Source organism: Suncus etruscus, chromosome 10 (genome assembly GCF_024139225.1).
Source record: "Suncus etruscus isolate mSunEtr1 chromosome 10, mSunEtr1.pri.cur, whole genome shotgun sequence".
Lineage (NCBI taxonomy): Eukaryota > Metazoa > Chordata > Mammalia > Eulipotyphla > Soricidae > Suncus > Suncus etruscus.
The window spans coordinates 30,582,206-30,602,154 of NC_064857.1; the positions used below are offsets into that span (position 1 = coordinate 30,582,206).

The window sequence follows — 19,949 nt, forward strand, 5'->3', positions numbered from 1 at the left end:
GTTGTTCTATAAACCGCAAATTAGTCAGAGCATCTGGTACTTGTCTTTATCCTTCTAATTTACTTCATTTAACATAAGATTTTTCAGTTCCATCTACAATGCAGAAAATTGCACAATTTTACTATTCCTTGTGGTTGTATAGTATTCTAGTATATATATGATAAATGATATGCATATATATATATAGAACTCATTGAACAATTGTAAATTCCCTTTCTTGTTTTTTTCTGGAACAGGTAAAATGTGTTAAGGAATTCCAATGTTCCTTCCTAATTCCTTTTTCAAAATCAACTCTTGATTACTCTCAGATACTTTTTCAACATTTTTTGAACATGTACTTTATAGAGTTGACTGAATGTTTTGTTCTGTGTTTATTTATTTTTTTGGCTAAAGCAGTATTGATTTACATTATATAAGTCAGTTGTGCAGATGTATGAATCACCATTGGTATATACCACATTATGCTTGTCACCAAAAATCATCATACAATGATTTCTTTCTTTTTTTTAATTTTTAATTTTATTTTATTTTATTTTATTTATTTATTTATTTTTTTTGGTTTTTGGGTCACACCCGGCGGTGCTCAGGGGTTACTCCTGGCTGTCTGCTCAGAACTAGCTCCTGGCAGGCACGGGGGACCATATGGGACACCAGGATTCGAACCAACCACCTTTGGTCCTGGATCGGCTGCTTGCAAGACAAACGCCGCTGTGCTACCTCTCCGGGCCCTAATTTTTTATTTTTAATTATGAGAACAAAGATGCAAAGAAAGAGGACAAGGTAAAGTTACAGTGGAAGGACAATCACCCATAAAGAAAATTCTCAGAAGTCCCTTTGCTGATATCTTAACTTTGAACTTTCAGCCAGAGCATTAAAAAAATAAAACAGAACCCATGTACAATTACTTTGTCCCTCAAGTACCCAAATTGTAATACATAATATTTTTTAGCAGCATACAAAGCAATCTAAAGCCATAAAACTTACATAACTCCTTAAACATTGAAGGCATAGTACTTTTTTACATTTCCATGCACATGCATATTAGTTTAAGTTAACCTCAAAAGTTTAAGTGGGTTGTTTTTCTTAAAGATTAGTGTCAAAGGAGCACAGTAAAAATGGTGTTAGAGTGGCAATTATTGTTTGCATAGGCCCACCAAAATATGAGGGACATGGAAAGAAAAAGCCTTGGTCTAAATACAAGGAGACCCTACCCCTGAAGCTTCCTGGCATAAGACCAACTCTAGGCTCCAGGCAAACTAGTTTGTCCAGTCCAAGTCATTGTCTGTAGTGCCAAAACACTTTTATTTTTTCACAGTCTCTGTTGTTGGTATCATGTTTCTGTATTAAAGATCCTGGAATCTGCATATCCTACATTGCAGTCAGAATGGTGCAGAGCGTCCTCTAGTTTCACCTTACAATTAAAGAGCAATGCAGAGAGCCCTGTCCTGTAAGCAGGTCGTTGTTGTTGTTGTCAAGTCTTCTTAGTGTTAAGGGAAGTCTCTTTTGAGCAGGTCAATGTCAGAGCAGCGGTAGGGTCTTCCCTGGTAGAGAATTGCTTCCAGTTGTTGTTATAAAAAACCTTGGATGTTTTGTAAATAGTTTCCCTGGTTCAGAGGTGAATGGAGAAAGCCCATTCTTCTGAGACCTGTGCCAGCTCATTATATCAATATTCAGGTGTAAGATCCCATTGCACTACAAGATTTGTGTGTTTCAATCTCTATTAGATAAGAACTTATTTGTATGTATAGTATTTTCCCAGTTTAATGTGCCTATGTAAACAAGGAACAATGCCACGTGGCATTATTGGTGCATATGGGGGCCGTAAGAACAAGTCCAACAATCCCCAAGACATGGTTCAATCTTAGGCATTAAACTGAGGGACTTACCAAAATTTCTTATTGAACAGCTCACAAAGAGAAGAGAAGAAAAGATAAAAAGTGGGTAGGATCGTCACTGTATAAGAGGATATTTAGTAAGAGTTATAGCTGTCAAAGAAAATAAACATAAAATATTCAAAAGACATATGTGTCCATTTTATGTCTTTTGAAATAATTGGGGGTTGATAAATCCAATGCACAACTTTGGTCTGTGATTAGGACTGTGCAGTACTGAAGTTAAAAAGAGTAAATGTGGGGTACTAATGGTTGGGGGTGAGAGAGTTAAGTAGTAAAAATGAGCTTTGAAGGGGTGTGCGAAAGGGCAGAATACAAAATGGACATTCTGCATACACAAAACACAACTTAAGAATAGGGAATACTATGAATATATACTGTGTGGTTTTGAACATGTAGACTGGCAAGAAATTGCCAGTGACTACCTTAGTGCAAACGAGCAAATCTGAGCACACCCCAAGTTAGGACCCACCATTTCCCTGGCACTCAGGGAAGGCCTGGAGGCCGGGAGCAGAAGAGAGGACGGCTGGGGGCCTATCAAGGCTCCCAGCATCCCCAAGCTAGGGAGAAGGCCTTCGACATGGGGTTTCCCCAAACCCCATGTCGGCTACAGCTAGTCTCCAGATCAAGAAAGGATTCAGTAGAGAACTGGAAGCCAGGATCTGCCCACCCTCCGCCCTGACCCTTCCCACCCTAGTGCTGGGAAAGGGTGGGAAAGCTTGGGACCCCTCCAGGAGGGACCACTTGACACCCACCTTTTCTGGCGGCCTGGGCTGGCAACCCAGGAAGGCCTGGAGGCCAGGACCAGAAGAGAGGATGGCCGGAAACCTATCAAGGCTCCCAGCACCCCCAAGCTAGGGAGGCCTTCGACATGGGGTCTCCCCAAACCCCATGCTGGGTACAGCTAGCCTCCAGTTCAAGAAGCCAATGATTTATTTCATTCAATCTATCTACTTTGCTTCTTACCTTTATTTTTGACACTGCCATTTTGTTTTTGTTGTCTAAAAGTTTTTCTTTATTTAGTTTGTTCACTCATTTTGTATTTAAAATATTTATATTTTATTATCAGGCACCATGATTTCAAAGTTATTCATAAGAGTTTCAGGCATATAATATTATGATACCAATTCTATCACATGTCTTTTCTCTTCTACCAATGTTCCCAAATTTTCTCCTACCCTCATTGTTTTGTACCTTTGTCTTCTACACATGCATAAATCATGTAAAATTCATATATGAAGGTTTAAACTAAAATCCTTATTTTATCTTAAGAACTCTGGAAGGTACTATCATCATCTTGATCGTAAGCAGAGGTACTAGAGAGATGGAGAAATCTAATAACTTGCCAAGGTTTACAGCTAGTAGAGACTAGTGATTGCTTTTTCTTTGCTATCTTAATATTTTCACAGAAGTAGAAACTAATTTAAGGCATTTTATTTTCCTAGAATTTTTCCTTCAAAGAAGTCTCATAGTCTTTTTTGTCATTAAAGCAGAAGTAAAGAAGAAAATTGCTTACTTCTCTTTGCTAAGTAGTAGTATCTATATTATTTTAATGTGCATATGGTTATAATTGTTTTATTTTATTATCATTAATCTCCTAATGTACCCAATTATTTAAATTAGACTTTATCATAAGTATATATGTTAGGAAGGTAGGAGCAAATGGTGCATGAGATTATGGAAGTGTAAGAGAAAGAGAAGTGAAACTTGTCCTAAGTCTTCAAAGCAAATGTCTGGCAGAGCATTGCCAAAATCAAATTATGGTGAGCAGAAAACTTTACTAGAGTTTTATGACATGTGCAAACTCTTTTGCTACAACAAGGAAGACGACACTTAGGTCAATTCTAGATGACCTCTGAGGACTCTTAACTGGTACCATCAGTGTAATATTTTGACATATCAAAATCATTTTCAAAAATGCCATGTCAATTTGTAGTTGCCATTGCAACTTTTGAACATGACCCAATGTGGTCAGCACCTTAGTTTCCAGTTATACCTCAGATTTGGGAAAGAATGAGAGAGAATAGGAAAGGCTGAAGGTGAAACTATAAAAGGACACAAGCCAAGGACTTTGGTATCCTCTCTCCACTTCCTTGGGCTTGTGGGAGTGTCTTTGCTATTATTTTCCCCTTAAATAAAACCTGTGAGTTAACCTAGTTGGCTAGCTTTCTTTACTTGCAACTTCTACCTTTAAAAATAAAAGTTTGGAGGGCTAGAACAGTGGATAGAGCTATTTCCTTGCATGTAGCCAACCCAGATTCAATTTCTGTCATCTGCTATGATCCCCAGAGCCTTGCAGGAATGATCCCTCAGCACAGAGCCAGGATTAATTCCTGAACACAGCTGACTGTAGTCCCCAACAAAAAGAGAACTGTGACAGAATTCTATTTCTTACCTCTTAAGTTCTTTACTGTGTAGCAGGAAGTGATAATATTTTGCTCTAACCTCAGAATTAAATATTTTTATGAATTAGTATTGCATCATAATATGTTTCAGCTCTGCATAATCAAAAATTAGTATCTGTACATGCTTACATTATGTAAACCATTAAATGTTATACTAGCCTTCATCATACAACTGATTCCATTCACCCATTCCCCTTCCTCCTTCCCTTCTACCAATTTGGGAATTTTTTTGGTTTTGTTTTGTTTTTGTCAATTTGGGAATTTTTATAAGACCATATATATATGGTTTTGTTAAGAAAAGTTCCGTTTTAAATTTATATCTTTATTTAAATGCCTTGATTACAAACATGATTGTGGTTGGGTTTCAGTAATGTAAAGAACACCACCTTCACCAGTGCAACATTCCCATCACCAATGTCCCAAATCTCCCTCCTCCCCACCCCACCCCTGCCTGTACTCTAGACAGGCTTTCTACATCCCTCATTCATTCACATTGTTATGATAGTTCTCAAAGTAGTTATTTCTCTAACTGCACTCATCACTCTTTGTGGTGAGCTTCACATAATGAGCTGGAACTTCCAGCCCTCCTCTCTTTTGTCTCTGAAAATTATTGCAAGTATGTCTTTTATTTTTCTTAAAACCCATAGATGAGTGAAGAAAAGTTCTTAACCTTTATCTTCGCATTAAATTTTTTAAAAAGACAGTTAACTCATAGTTAATTCTGTGAAAAATAGCAACTAAACCTTTTGGGAAGAGTTTGCAAACACATGTGGCAATAGAACACAAGTTCAGTAGTTGGGCAGAATGCTGCCTTCTGCTCTGTAACCCTTGTGGTGAGTTATTAGACTGAGGTCACAGGTCTTATTTATATGATGGCACTGCAGCCAGTTTTAATTTCTCAGCTTACATTGGGAATTTCCAAGTGAAGGATTTCTTTTTCTTACTAGCCTTTGTGATTTGTTATATATTTATTTATTTTTTAGCTTGGAATGAAGCAGGATGTATGCAGCCATATATGATGAGCAATATTATCCTGATATGGTGTGATTATTACAAATCACAAATTTTCATTAGCTGGAACTTATTCTGTATCATCTCAATTCCTTGGGGATTGGCTTATTTCATTTATAATTAAAAATTCTTTTTCAAATTATGCTCAGATGCAATTTGACTCACTAATCTCTCCCTCTTCTCACCTGTGTTTTCTTGTATTTTGATAAGAAAAAAAAACTAAGTGGCCTTCATTTCCCAGTATAAGGCATGGAGATATTTTCAAAAGGAAGTTAGAAAAATTCCCACATTCTCTTGCAATTCCAGTGCTAGCAGAGGCATCAGCTGTTTGCAGCTGTTCCTTTGGGATAACAAAATCAAACAGTAATATCCCTGATATGGACAAAGCCTGGGTTTCAATTATTTAGCAAAAATCACAGTTGTGCAGGGAAAGCAGCATGCCAAAGTGGAGTCCACACAGTCATAGGAGTGAGAAGGCTGGCTTATTTAGATTCTGCCCTGATGATCACTGTACTGCTGACCGAGTTCCTGCATCTCTAGTGCTGAGCCTTTCAGTTCCAAGAACACTGCCTGAGCTCCTGGACATGTTGTAAATATTGAAAGAGAATACTATCTCTCTGGTGCATCTCTCCATGTGGTCTTCTTTTTAGTCTTTTAATTGTTAGGCATAATAGCTCATTGTCTCCTAGGAGGCAAATTCTGATCTTTCTCTTCTGCCTAGCGTTCAGAGGTGTCACTTTTCCTCCAAAGCACTCAATCTTTGGAGCAGTCATAAGCCACATCAACCCACTCAGATGTGAGAACTGTGTATTTAATGCCACAATGAGTGCTTGAGTCGTAGCTCTATCACTTAATTATTTCATTGGTTTAGAGACACATTTTGGATCTGTCCAAAACTGAGATGCATTTAAAAATGAATAACTTCGCATGTTGTCAAACTTGAACATTTAGCATCCACCCTTCCCCAAATGAAACATAAAACAATGGTGGTTTTAAGACCTGTGTCCACTCAGATGCAATCAAAAGCTACAGCACAGCTGTGTTGTAAGTCATGGAACAATGATGGACATGTTCTATTTTATTAGAATAAGACTGTATGTGGTGGAAATTATATTGTACTTTTGTGTGAAGGCAATGTAACTGAAATTACCAGAGAACTGGAAGCCAATGGCCTATGAATGTTTTTCATGAAATCATTGAAGACAGGAGACACTGGAGTAAATGCAAAACACTTCTTTTTTTTTTTTTTTTTTTGGTTTTTGGGTCACACCTGGCAGTGCTCAGGGGTTATTCCTGGCTCCAGGCTCAGAAATTGCTCCTGGCAGGCACAGGGGACCATATGGGGCGCCGGGATTCGAACCGATGACCTCCTGCATGAAAGGCAAACGCCTTACCTCCATGCTATCTCTCCGGCCCGCAAAACACTTCTTAACATTTCTCCTATCTAGTCTCATAACTAGTTGGGATTATTTCTTTGAAATATTGTCTGTGCACACAAATTTTACCTATTACTTAACTGTAGCAAACTTTTATTCTCCCCCTTCCATTGCCTTTTCTAATTCTTTTTCCAATTGTATGGAAAAAGAGAGCTATTTAAAATCGAAGTTTACTATATATAGAATATAAATATTAACTTTAATTTCTAGTTTGATTAATTTGACCTATATGTATAAAATAATACACAATAATTTATTTTATCTATCTCATTTACTATCTGTGCCTTTAAAAATAATAGTTTCAAGATTTAACTGTATGTGGCAAATAGATGATTTTACAGAAGCTGGAAGGATTGAACTTTAATGAAAATGAACTAAGACTAAAATTTTGTTATGAATGTGTAGTAATATAATTTGTGCAATTAATATAGCAGAACCATATATTTAAGTTGATTGCTACCTGAATATAACTAGAAATGTTATAGTTCACAACAGAAACAAAATTAATTACGTATCTACACTTATTTTATTCATTCATAAAATAATTTTGAATACTTGCTAATGTTAGTTACTATATAAAAAATTGATGCAATAACAATAAATAAAATCTTGCTACCATTCTCCAGAATGCTATGGTCTTATATGAGAGAAGATGTGAGGAAAATTAACTGAACTGTTACAACCATGTCATAAGAATCAGATAAAAGCCAAAACATGGTACTTAAGATGTAATAAAAATGACTGGGAAGGAGAGTCAGGAAAGGTTAACCTTGAAGAAGTCACATATAAGCTAGATTTCAAAAATATAAATGTTAGTTCTGTATCAAATTTAAATTTCCCGGAGCTGGAAAGATAGTACAGTTGAAGGACATTTGCCTTACATGAGACTGATCTGATTCAATCTCTGACATTCCATTTTGTCCTCTGAGTACCACTAGTAATAATGCCTGAGACCTGAGCGTTGTTGTGTATGGCATCAAAACCAACTTCCCTGCCAAATTAAACTTCCCGACTTTGATAACTAAATGGTGACTATATAAGAAATGTCCTCCTTTTTTCTTTCTTTCTCTTTCTTTCTTTCTTTCTTTCTTTCTTTCTTTCTTTCTTTCTTTCTTTCTTTCTTTCTTTCTTTCTTTCTTTCTTTCTTTCTTTCTTTCTTTCTTTCTTTCTTTCTTTCTTTCTTTCTTTCTTTCTTTCTTTCTTTCTTTCTTTCTTCTTTCTTTCTTTCTTTCTTTCTTCTTTTCTTTCTTTCTTTCTTTCTTTCTTTCTTTCTTTCTTTCTTTCTTTCTTTCTTTCTTTCTTTCTTTTCTTTCTTTCTTTCTTTCTTTTTTTCTTTCTTTCTTTCTTTCTTTCTTTCTTTCTTTCTTTCTTTCTTTCTTTCTTTCTTTCTTTCTTTCTTTCTTTCTTTCTTTCTTTCTTTCTTTCTTTCTTTCTTTCTTTCTTTCTTTCTTTCTTTCTTTCTTTCTTTCTTTCTTTCTTTCTTTCTTTCTTTCTTTCTTTCTTTCTTTCTTTCTTTCTTTCTTTTTTTTTGGGTCACACACAGTGGTGCTCAGGGGTTACTTCTAGCTCTGCACTCAGAAATTGCTCCTGGCAGGTATAGGGGATCATATGGGATGCAGGGATTCGAACCACCATTTGTCCTGGATCGGCTGTGTGCAAGGCAAATGCCCTATGGCTGTGTTATCTCCGGCTCCAAACTTTCCCCTTTTTAAGGAGATACAAATTGAAATATTTAGAGGGAGAGAATAATATCTAGAATTCATTCTCAAAAGAGAAAAATAATCATTGCTACAGGTATATTATAGAGAGAAATATAAAGCAAATGTGGTAGCATGATATTAGATACGGGCAAATGGAAATGAAGAATTTCATGTTCTATTTATACAACTTTTCCGTAGTTTGAACTTTTATAGCATAAATAATAAAAACTTCCTTTACTAAAATATTTTAACACTTGATTTAAAATTTCCTGAAAAGATATTAGAAACAGTTGACATTTCAGATATATTTGCATTGGAAAAATTATTTACAAACTTATACAGGTTACCTTTAAATTATTAATACTAAATTTAAAAACAGACCTCAAGTATATGGCAGAGTTATTTTTTGTCTACATGATTTAATGTTTAGATAAACATGAAAAAACTCTTTTGATAAAAAATTAAAATTTGTAAATAATTAACTATGAAAGAATTTCTCTAATTTCTAATTATATATTGTGATATTAATTGTTTGAATATAGTGTAAAATCATGTTGATTTAATGCACATTTTAATAAGGGTATTTTCTAAAAGCAAAGCCTGTAATATTTGTCATCAACTTATATCGTGCCTTCATGAAAACAACTTTAAATGTTCATTCTGAGGACCGATAATTGGCACGATTGTGAACTAGCCATATCCCCTTTATGTATTTCTGAAGCACTTTCATCCTAGTTCCTTAGGAAGCTGGTAATTGCATTCACAATCCTATTAATTACAGCTTCCATTACCAGCTTCCTTTTGAGAACACCATATGCCAGGCACCATGCTAGGCATTTTATATTTGAGGTATATTTTCTGATGAACATACAATTTAAAAACTCACTCTGATACTTTTTAATTGGTATATTTATTCTTTCTGTATTTGATGTAATCACTATTATAGTTGGGCCTTAGAGCTACCATTTCACTATTTCTTTTCCACTTGACCCTCCTAGAGATGAGGGCCTAGAGGACCAGTCCATAGTAAAAAAAAACTTGCCACAAATAATAGGGGAATGTGGTTAGGGTAGAGAAGGGTCCATTTTGACAGTGATAGTTGAAAATGATCACTCTAGGCAAGGATTGGGTGCTGAAAGGAGATAAAGTGATAGCACGATACCCCTCAGTAACAATTTTGCAAACCACAGTGTTTAAGAGGAAATAAAGAAGAGATAGAGATATGAGAGAGAGACAGACAGAGCCAGAGAAAGAGAAGAAAAATGTCTGCCTCAGAAGCAGGCAGGAGAGAGGGCAGGAAGAGGGAGAAAAAGGAAAACTGGGGATATTGTGGCAGGAAATATGCACTGGTGAAGAGTGTTATACACTATATGAATGAAACTCAATCATGAACAACTTAGTAACAGAAAAAAAACCCTAATTGTATTATGAACAACCTTGTAAACCATGGTAAACATAATAAATAAAGTAATTAAAATTTTTAAATAAATTTTATTATAGATTATTTTCCTTGTATAGATATCTTGTCATTTTAAAGTATCTACTGCAGAGACTGGAGTGATAGCACAGTGGGTAGAGCATTTGCCATGCATTTATCCACCCGAGTTAGATCCTTGGTTTCTATATGTTCCCCTGAGCCTGTCAGGCATGATTCCTGAGTGTAGAGCCAGGAGTAACTTCTGAACACTATAGGGTGTGGCCCCCAAATAAAAACAAAAGCAGTGTCAACTTCAGAGATTATAATAAGCATTCATATTGAGTCTAATACAAGTGATTAATTTAATCATTTCTACAATAGTCCTAGATTACAGGGGTGGCAAACAAGTTTCACACAAAGAGCCAAAATTTTAAACTGTGAGAATCAGAGAGCCACACCACGCAGTGACCTGTCAAAACAGACAAACACACAAAAGCATACTTTTAACAACCATATATTAAACACATATTGCATTTTGCCATTTTGAGTGAGGGTAAAATCCTGCAGTGATGGTGAGGGTGTGCTGCATCCTCCACACTAAGAACTAACGGCCAGATGTGACACACATGTGACACACGGGTCCGTCTGTTCCCCCCCCCCCCGCCCCCCCCGCGGCTTGCTGGCCTGTGCAGTTGTTTCCGAAGGATGGGAGACGGGATGACGCGCTTGGAGATCTCTCCTCAAAGGTCCCTCCTCAGAAGCAGCAGAACAAAATCCAAACTTGGCAAAGAGCCACAGTATACAAAAAAATGATAAGAGGCAAAGAGCCCCATTCATTTTGGCCGGGGGCCGCAGGATTTCGCCACCCCTGTCCTAGAATCTTACATTACTTCTTCTACCCCATTTATCTCTTTCTAACTTTCTATTCTTATAATATATTTTAATTTTTGAACACCCCAAAAGGTTTAACCCTCAGCAGATGTTATTATTTTCTTTAACAGTAAATATTTTACTGAATTTCTTTTCTTTTTTCTTTTTTGTTTTTGGTTTTTGGGCCACACCCGGCGGTGCTCAGGGGTTACTCCCGGCTGTCTGCTCAGAAATAGCTCCTGGCAGGCACGGGGGACCATATGGGACACCGGGATTCGAACCAACCACCTTTGGTCCTGGATCAGCTGCTTGCAAGGCAAACGCCGCTGTGCTATCTCTCCGGGCCCACTACTGAATTTCTAACTTAGTGTGCTCAAGCTGCCATATTAAAATGCCACAGAGTGGGTGATATTAAACAACAAAACATTTTTTTTTAATTATCTGAAGTTCAAGATCAAGGTATCAAGAATGTTGGTGTCTGATGGAAGGTCCCATCATAGATTTTTGATAGTTCATGTTCTCGTGTGGCTTTTCTTCAGTGTATGCATTTGAAAAATAGGAAAGAAATATCCTGGAAAACTTTTTTTTTGGAGGGGTGGGTGACATGCAGATGTGTTCAGGGCTTATTCTTGACTCTATACTACAGGAGGTGCCTTAGGGAATATATATGGTTCAAAAAGAACAACACTCCTCAGTCCTTCTCTCCTCTTTCCCTTTTCTTCCCTGACCACCATAGTTTTAATTTAAATTTAGAAATTAGTTTTATTTTGTTAGTTTGTTTGCTTTAGTTATTCATATGTCACATTAGAGAGAAACCATAAAGTAGTGGGTTTTTGATTCCTTATTTCATTTAATATAATATAATACAATTAATATAATATAATATAATATAATATAATATAATATAATATAATATAATATAATATAATATAATATAATATATAATATAATTACCACAAGAACTAATTTGGCCCTAAAGGTATGGCTTTATATATTTTAACAACAGATAGTATTTCTCTAAGTATTTATACCATAGTGTCTTTATCCATTCATCTCCAGATGCACATTTAGGTTGATATGTTTTATATATTGTGAATAAAGCTGCTGGAACCAGAGGAACAAGTATGTGCCTAGGTGTTGGTATTACCAGAGTACACGGATTCTCATTAAAAAACAAAAAAAAAAACAAAAACAAAAACTAATCTTCATACTATGCTCTAATAGAGAATATACCAGTTTACATTTTTACCAACAAAGTTCCTATTTCTCTACATATTTGCCAACATTTGCTGTTTCCAATATTTTGACATAGTCCATTTTCACCAGTATGAGGTGATATCTCACTGTGGTTTGATTTGCATTTCCTATTAATTAATAATTTTTTTATGTATCCGAGGGCCATTTATATCTACTCTGCAGAAGTGTCTATTCAAGTCTTTGATTTTGGCCATTTCTGGTTACGCACAGGTCTTACTTCTGACTTTGTACTTGGGAATCGTTCCTGATGGGGCTCAGGGAACCATATGTGCTGTTGGGGATTACCTCCAGTTGGCAGCATTCAAGGCAATTAAACACACTGCACTACCTCTAGTCTTTTACTATTTTTGCTATTGTTGAGTTGTGCGATTCTTTATATATTTTGGATATATGATATGCAAATACATTCTCACACTTATTAGGCATCATTTTGATTTCTTGTGGTAGTTAATTTTCTGTGTAAAACATTTTAAATTTGATTTTATATTTTTTTTGGTATCACTTAAAATTGAAGTTCAGTTTCGAACTATAGCTCTGATGTATTGGAACGCATCACATATTTTATTTATACATTGGGGTCTCATACTCAGTATTCAATACATGTGAAGTTTTGAGTTTGTTGTTAAATAGTAATTTTCTTTATTTCCTTGTTTGGAACTTCTTTGCTTTCTTTCTTCCCTCACTCCCTCTCTTTTCCTTCCTTCTTTCATTCCTTCTCTTCCTCCTTTCCCCTCCTTTTCTCTCCTCCTTCCATCACTACTTCCTGTCTTGCTTTCTACCTTCCCTTTCTTTCTACCTTCCCTTTCTTTCTTTCTTTCTCTTTCTTCTCTTTCTTTCTTTCTCTTTCTTTCTTTCTTTCTTTCTTTCTCTCTTTCATTTCTTTCTTTCTTTCTTTCTTTCTTTCTTTCTTTCTTTCTATTTCTTTCTTTCTTTCTTTCTTTCTTTCTTTCTTTCTTTCTTTCTTTTCTTTCTTTCTTTCTTTCTTTCTTTCACCCTTCCTTTCCTCCTTCCTAACTTTTGCCTCTCTATTTTCTTCCCTCCCTTCTTCCTTCCCCGTTTCTTCTTTCCTCCTTTACCTTTTGTCCTTTCTTCCTTCTTTTCTCCCCCTCCTTTCTTAATTTAATCCATCATTTATCTTTCCTATTGTCACTCCCTCCTTCTTCTCCCTCCCTTCTTTTTTTTTTTTTTTTTTTGGTTTTTGGGCCACACCCGGCGGTGCTCAGGGGTTACTCCAGGCACCATGCTCAGAAATCACTCCTGGCAGGCACGGGGGACCATATGGGACACCGGGTTTCGAACCAACCACCTTTGGTCCTGGATCGGCTGCTTGCAAGGCAAACGCCGCTGTGCTATCTCTCCGGGCCCTCTTCCTTCCTTCTTTCCTACCTTCCTTCCTTCTATTTCCTACCTCCTTTCCTCACTATCTTTCTTCCTTTCTTACCTTTCCTTCTCTCCTTTCCTCTTCATTCTCCCCTACTTCTCCTTCTTTCCTTCCTTCCCTCCTTTTCTTCTCTTTTCCTTCCTTTTTTACCTTCATTCATTCCCTCCTTCATTCCTGCCTCCTTCCTTCCCTCTTTTTCTTCTCTCCTTCCTACTTTGCTTTCTACCTTTCATTCCTTTGCCCCTCCCTCCTTACTTCCTTTCTTCTATTTTTCCTCCCCCTTCCTCTCTTTCCTTGTTCCTTCCTTCCCTCCTTCCCTAATTTCTTCTTTTCTTCTTCTCTTCTTTCTTCCCTCTTCATACTTCCTTCCTCTCCTCCCTCACTCCTTCCTTTCTTTCTTCCTACCTTCATTTTTACTTCATTTTCTCCTCTTTCCTACCATCCCTCCTTCCTTCTTTTCCTCCTTCCTGCTTTTCCCTCCCCTTCTCTTCTCCTTCCTTCCCTCCCTCCTTCCTTCTCTTATTCTTTTCTTTCTCCTTTCTACTCCCACTTCTCTCCTTTTCTTCCTGCCCCCTTTCCTTCCATCTTTTCTTTCCACCCCTCCTTCCTCCCTCCTTCCCTCCCTCCCTCCCTCCCTCCCTCCCTCCCTCCCTTCCTTCCTTCCTTCCTTCCTTCCTTCCTTCCTTCCTTCCTTCCTTCCTTCCTTCCTTCCTTCCTTCCTCACATTGTTTTTTGCTTGATGTAATTTAAATATATTTTTTGTTATCAACATGTATCAAAGAGCTATTCAGAAGCAATCATTACATGTTTTTCATTCTTTAAAAAATAAATTTAATTGAATTACTATGAGATACAGTGGCAAAGTTGTTCTTGATTGAGTTTCAGTTATACAATGTCCAACACCCATCCCTTTACAAGTGTATATTTTTTCCCCAACATCCCTAGTTTCCTTCCTGCCCTCCCCCTGCCTATCTCTATGGCAGACATTTTCTCTCTCTTTCTCTCTGTCTCACTCTCTTTGTCTTCCACTTTTTTTAAAAGACATTGTGGTTTGCAATAGTGTTAATGAATGGTTTTATGTATATCATTTTCTCTTCATTCAGCACTCAGTTCTTGTTCAGAGGGATCATTTCTAGCTATCACTGTCATAACAGTTTCTTCTCTACTCTAACTGCACACCCCCTTGCTCTTTGTAGCAAACTTTCTTCCATGGACCAACCCTCCTAGAACTTATCTCTGTTGTAATTATGTATTATTAATATACTATCTTTTCTATATACCACAAATAAGTGGGATCATTTGTTGTCTATCCCTCTCTCTAACTCATTTAATATGGCATAATACATTCCATATCCTTCCAGGTATAAACACATTTATGAATTCATTTTTTGATTTTTGTTTTACTTATACACCATGGTTACAGGTTATTCATACAACAATCTTTTTCACAGATAAATTTATAACTTCATTTTTCCTAATGGCTGCATAGTATTCCGTTGAGTAGATGTACCACAGTTTCTTTAGGTACTCCTGTTGTCAGGCACCTCGTTCTTTTCAGATTCTGAATACTGTAAAAAGTGCTAAATGAACATAGGAGTGTAGAGAGCATTTTTGTATTGTTTTCAACAAACAAACTTTGCTTTCATTGATTTTTCTGATTTTTTAAATTTCCAATGAACTAATTTCTGCTTATTTTTGTTTTGCCTACCTATTTTGGCTCCTTTTGTTAATTACTTTTTATTTTATTAGCAGTGTCATTAAGTTATTTATGTAGGCCCTTTATCCTTCCTGATGATTGCTTGCAAAGCTATAGATTTCTCTTTTTTGCAGTGTCCCACAAATTTTGATAATTTGTGCCCTCATTCCCAATTTTTTTTCAGGAATATTTTCATTTTCTCTCTGACCCACTGGTTGTTCAGTAATGAGCTATTTAATTTCCAAGTGTTAAAATTTTGCCTCTGTGTCTGTTTATAATTCATTTATAATTTCAGTGCATTATGATCTTAGTAGGTAGTTCATAGAATTTCTATTCTCTTAATTTGATGGAGGTATGTTTTATGAGCCATTGTGTGGTCTATTCTGGAGAATGACCCACGTGCATTGGAGAAGACTGTGTATCCAGTTTTTAGGGGATGGAGAGTCATATATATATATATATATATATATATATATGTATATATACTAGGCCACTTTCTTCCATTACTCCTTTCCGAGCTAGTGTACATTCTTGTTTTCAGCCTGGTTGACCTCTCAAGAGGTGAGAGGACAGTGTTGAGGTCTCCCACTATTATTGTGATGCTATTGATGTCTACTTTTAGATTTGTCAATAATTATTTTAAATATTTTGCTAGTCCCTCAGTTGGTGTATATGTTTACGAGTAAGATTTATTTCTGTTGTACATATCCCTTGGTTATTAAGACATGTCCATCTTTGTCCCTTGTAGCTTTTATATGTCTAAAGTTTGTGTCATCTGATATTAATATGGCCACTCCAGCTTTTTTAATGAAATTGTTTGTTTGGATGTTTGTCTTCCAACCTTTGATTTTGAGTCTATGTTCTGACTATTCAATTGTGTTTCTTGTAGGCATCAAAATGTTGGATTCATCTTTTTTTACCTTCTTTCCACACTGTGTTTCTTTTTTTTTTTTTTTTTTTTTTTTTGGTTTTTGGGTCACACCCTGTGACGCTCAGGGGTTACTCCTGGCAATGCGCTCAGAAGTCGCTCCTGGCTTGGGGGACCATATGGGACACCGGGGGATCGAACCGCGGTCCGTCCTAGGCTAGCGCAGGCAAGGCAGGCACCTTACCTCTAGCGCCACCACCCGGCCCCCACACTGTGTTTCTTAACTGGGCATTTATCCATTGACATTGAGAGTGATAATTATCATGAGATTTAGTTTTATCTTTATGCAGGAGTTTGACATGTCTGTCTTGTCTTAATGTAGATCTTTAAATTTGTCTCTTAAGTCTGGTTTTGAGTCTGTTTCTGAGCTGTTGATTATTTGGAAGCTATGTATCCTTCATCTAAACCTGAATGTGAGTCTGGTTGGATGAAGTATTCTTGGGAAATCATTAATTTTATTGAGTTTTGTCACTATATCTTACCATTGCCACCAGGCCTTGAGGGTTTCTTTTGACAAATATGAGGTAAATCTTAGAGATGCTCCTTTGAATATAATTTTCTTTTTGATTTTGCTGCTTTAAGTATATCCCTATTTGTGGGATTCATCATTGTGATTAGGATGTGTCTTGGAGTGTTTTTCTTCAGATTTCTTTTAGCTGTTACTCTTTTGGCATACAGGATTTGGTTGCATCCATCTTTCACTCTGAAAATTCCTTGTCTAGTTGATTTTTCATGGATATTTTCTTCCTGGTTTCTGGGGCTTCAATGACTCTTAGTTTGTTTTCTGTTGTGTTTATCACAGACTTCTATTTTAGTCTGTTCACATACTTTGAGCTTTTTTTTTTTTTTTTTACCATTATCTGATCATTTGTTTTAACGCTTTTTCCCAATCTTTCCTTTTGTGTGGATTTATTATGAATTTCATTTTCTAGCTCAATGATTCTTTCCTCAACTGCTGTTATTCTGTTAGAGAGGCTTTCCAATGAGGTTTTCATTTCACCTACAAAGATTTTCAGTCCTGTTATTTATTTTATTTTGCTTTTTGGTCCATACCCGGTGACGTTCAGGGGTTACTTCTGGCTATGTGCTCAGAAATTGCTTCTAGCTTAGGAACCACATGGGATGCCGGGGGATCAAACTGTGGTCCATCCTAGGTTAGCTCATGCAAGGCAAACACCCTACCACTTGTGCCATCACTCAGGCCCCATCAGTCCTGTTATTTTAGTTTGAAGTTTTTAAATTTGTATTGTCATATTTTCTTTATTCTTATTTGTAGTTTGTTCAATTAATTCCATGTTTTCTTTGAGTTCTTTGAAGCTCATTTATATTTCTTCTCTAAAGTCCTTATCTGAGAGGTTAAATAGAAACTCAGCACAAAAAGATACTGACAAAAATTATAATTTTGAAGCCTTGTAAGTAATGGTAAACTACATAAAATCACATTCTAATCTATAGTGTACTATTCAGTGAAAGTGTGGAGTATGGGCAAATTGGAATACCATAATAATATAAAAAGATACAATATATGTCTTTATAAATTCATAGGAAATAATTTTCTGGACATATATGCAAGGGTAAAAAAATCTAGATATAGGAAGTGATTGTAAAACCAGTATGGTGTTTGCCTTGCAAACAACCAACTTCAATTTGATCCTTGGTTCCCCATATGATTTTTTTTTTTTTTTGGTTTCTTCAGCCACACCCGGTGATGCTCAGGGGTTACTCCAGGTTAAGCGCTCAGAAATCATTCCTGGCTTGGGGGACCATATGGAATGCCGGGGGATCGAGCTGTAGTCTGTCCTAGGCTAGTGTACGCAAGGCAGACACCTTACTCTTTGCACCACTGCTCTGACCCCCACCCCATATAGTTCTTTTTTTTTTTTTTTTTTGGTTTTTGGGCCACACCCGTTTGACGTTCAGGGGTTACTCCTGGCTATGAGCTCAGAAACCGCCCCTGGCTTGGGGGGACCATATGGGACGCCGGGGGGATTGAACCGCTGTCCGTCCGCTTGCAAGGCAGACACCTTACCTCTAGCGCCACCTTCCCGGCCCCCATATAGTTCTTAAGTATTGCTAAGAGTGATTGATTCCTGATCCTAGAACCAGGAGTAAACCTTTAGCAATCCTCTTAGAGTATGAGTTTAGTCTTGAGAATGTAAAGTAAATTTCAGTGGGCTGTATTGTAGTGGGAGTCGCAAATGGAGTTTCTTTCTTTTATTATTTTATTTATTTATTTATTTATTTATTTATTTATTTATTTATTTATTTATTTATTTATTTATTTATTTTTGCTCTCGTTTTCCGCCATGGCGAAGTAGTTGAGCAGGTCGAAGTGGTCCATATAGGAGCAGCAGGAGTCGCGGTGCTGGTTTACCAGCCACTCCCACTCGGTGGTGTTGGGGAGGCCCATGCCGATGTACTTGGACTGCAGGTGCTCCAGCTGGCTGTGGATTGTGTAGCGGTCCGTCATGGTGCTGCGGGTTGCCTCCTCCTCGAGCACGAAAGGTTCTGGGCTTCTCACCGAGGACTCCACCATGCGGGAGAATCCTTCCCCACAGGGCTGTGCGCGGGAATCTTTATTTTTATTTTATTTATTTATTTATTTGGTTTTTGGGTCACACCTGACAGTGCTCAGGGGTTACTCATGGCTCTGTGCTCAGAAGTTACCCATGGCAGGCACGCGGGACCATATGGGATGCCGAGATTTGAACCACTATCAATTCTATGTCGGCTGAGTACAAAGCAAATGCCTTAACGCTATGCTATCTCTCTGGTCCTCTTTTATTTTTTTCATTTTTAATAATATCTTTATCTAAGAACCATGATTACAAACATGTTTGTAGTTATATTTCAGTCAAAAAATACACCCCCATTACCAGTGTAACCTTCCCACCACCACTGCCACCCATCTTCCTTTTCCCTCACCCCCTGCCTGTCTTCAAGATAGGCATTCTATTTCTCTCACTCACTACTATCGGCACAATAGTTGTTAGTGAAGTTATTTCTCTAATTGCATTCATCAGTCTTTGTGGTAAGCTTCAGATTGTGGGCCAATTCTTCCAGACCTCATCTCTATTGTCTTTGGGTATTATTCCATACTATCTTTTATCTTTCTTAAACCTCACAGATGAGTGAGTCTATTCTGTGTCTGTCTTTCTCCCTCTGACTTATTTCACTCAGCATAATCGTTTCCATGCCCATCCATGTATAGGAAAATTTTATGACTTCATTTTGCCCGACAGCTGCATTGTATTCCAGTGTGTAGATGTACCACAGTTTCTTTAGCCACTCATCTGTTGTTCGGCATCTATTTCCAGATTCTGGCTATTGTAAATAACGCTGCAATGAATATAGGTGTGAAGAGAACAATTTTGTATTGTGTTTTTGTTGTTCTAGTTTATATCCCTATGAGTGGTATAATTGGATCATATGAGAGCCCAATTTCCAGTTTTATGAGGAATTTCCATATTGTTTTCCACAAAGGCTGGACTAGATGGCATTTCCACCAGGAGTGAAAGAGAGCTCCTTTTCCCCCACATCCCCACCAGCACTAATTGTTCTTGTTCTTTATGATGTGTGCCAGTCTCTGTGGCATGAGATAATACCTCATTATTGTCAAATAATAACACCAAGTGTTTCAGTATATATAAATAAATAAAAAACTTTATTTACTTTTTTCTGTCATGCCTATCTGTACTCAGGGCTTTAGTCCTGGTGGTGCTTGGGGAACTATCTAGGGTGCTTGGTATCAAGGCAATCACCTTAGATGCTATACTATTACTTCAGTTGGGAAACAGACCTTTATTAAGTGTACAGGCTTGATAGAATTCACATCCAATGTACCAAGCCCTGAATGACATTTTATTTTCCTTTTTTATATCATAGGGAAGCAAGATTACAGAAGTAGAAAGGAAAGCAAACTTATGGTTACTTTTATTTTGTTTTGTTTTGGTTTT

The 19,949-nt window shown here is 36.9% G+C and overlaps 1 protein-coding gene across 1 annotated transcript; it reads right to left on the bottom strand.

The window, feature by feature from the left end:
• Positions 1–18,271: 18,271 nt before the first annotated feature.
• On the bottom strand, positions 18,272–18,463 carry LOC126020115 (splicing factor 3B subunit 5-like). Its single transcript, XM_049781591.1, has one exon. It carries the CDS (start codon positions 18,461–18,463, stop codon positions 18,272–18,274), a length of 192 nt encoding a protein of 63 aa, XP_049637548.1.
• Positions 18,464–19,949: the final 1,486 nt, after the last annotated feature.